This window comes from Octopus bimaculoides, chromosome 14 (assembly GCF_001194135.2).
Source record: "Octopus bimaculoides isolate UCB-OBI-ISO-001 chromosome 14, ASM119413v2, whole genome shotgun sequence".
NCBI lineage: Eukaryota > Metazoa > Mollusca > Cephalopoda > Octopoda > Octopodidae > Octopus > Octopus bimaculoides.
The window spans coordinates 6,468,588-6,469,557 of record NC_068994.1 but is presented as its reverse complement, the minus strand read 5'-3'; the positions used below and the strand labels follow the sequence as shown (position 1 = coordinate 6,469,557).

The following is a 970-nucleotide window of genomic DNA, read 5'->3' as shown; positions in this document are numbered from 1 at the left end:
TATATGTATATGTATGAATCTATACGCACAAAAATAAACACACTTACATACCTACACACAAATATACATGCATTTGTGCGTGTATATAAGTTTGTTCATTGCATCTGTGTAGGTGTGTGTTTGTGTGTATACACACATATATACACACAGCATAATCATATATGTGTATATACGTATTCTTTGTCAATACATATATATGTATACACACACACACATATATATATGTATAAATGTGTGTGTATACGTATGTATATATGTATAAATCTGAGTGTGTGAGAATGTATACACGGTTGTACACGTGTGTGCTTGTGTGCACATGTATATATATATATATATGTATGTGTGTGCGTACACGTTAGTCGATGAAACATTTAGAGTATTAAGTATTAAATAAGTTTATAGTTTTGTTGTAAAGGGATTTAATGATATGTTATTCTAAATATGTATATTCTCTTTTAAATTTTAAATACAACATAAAAACAGTAGGTTTCCTGTTTAAGGTATCTTTCCTTTTGTCTATGCATGAATATACGAATGTATGTATGTGTATATATGACAGTATTATCTTTTCAAAACTCTACAATTCCCTTCCAGTGAGTTCTTTCCTATATATATATTGGAAAAAAAAATGCATATATTTCGGCTTGGAGTTCCATTTGGATCCCGGAATTAATATCCTAACATTAAACTTGATCAAATAACGGCTAATATGGATTTTTTTTCCTTGTTTTTTCTTCTTTCTCTTCTTTTCCTTTTTTTAAAATTTTTATATTATTATTATCATTTCCTTCCAGGGCTATGGTGTTCCAGCAATGTTTCCTGAAATCACACTTGGGTGTGTGTGTTTCCATCTGTAACGGTATCGAATCCCATACTTTGTGATGGTCCTGAGTATGTATACTGTAAGACAGAACAAGAGCGATGTGAGGATTTAAAGAGACATACAGCAAAAAAAAAAAAAAAAAAAAAA

At 29.8% G+C, this 970-nt stretch overlaps 1 protein-coding gene across 1 annotated transcript in view; it reads right to left on the bottom strand.

Annotated features, from left to right (window-relative positions):
• Positions 1 to 6: 6 nt before the first annotated feature.
• Positions 7 to 970, bottom strand: part of LOC106873388 (glutamate receptor) — a 205,567-nt gene continuing 204,603 nt past the window's right edge. Inside the window, exon 16 of the mRNA XM_014920735.2 lies at positions 7 to 900. Coding sequence (XP_014776221.1) covers positions 826 to 900 — 75 coding nt within the window. The 3' untranslated portion in view covers positions 7 to 825. The remainder of the gene's footprint in view (positions 901 to 970) is intronic.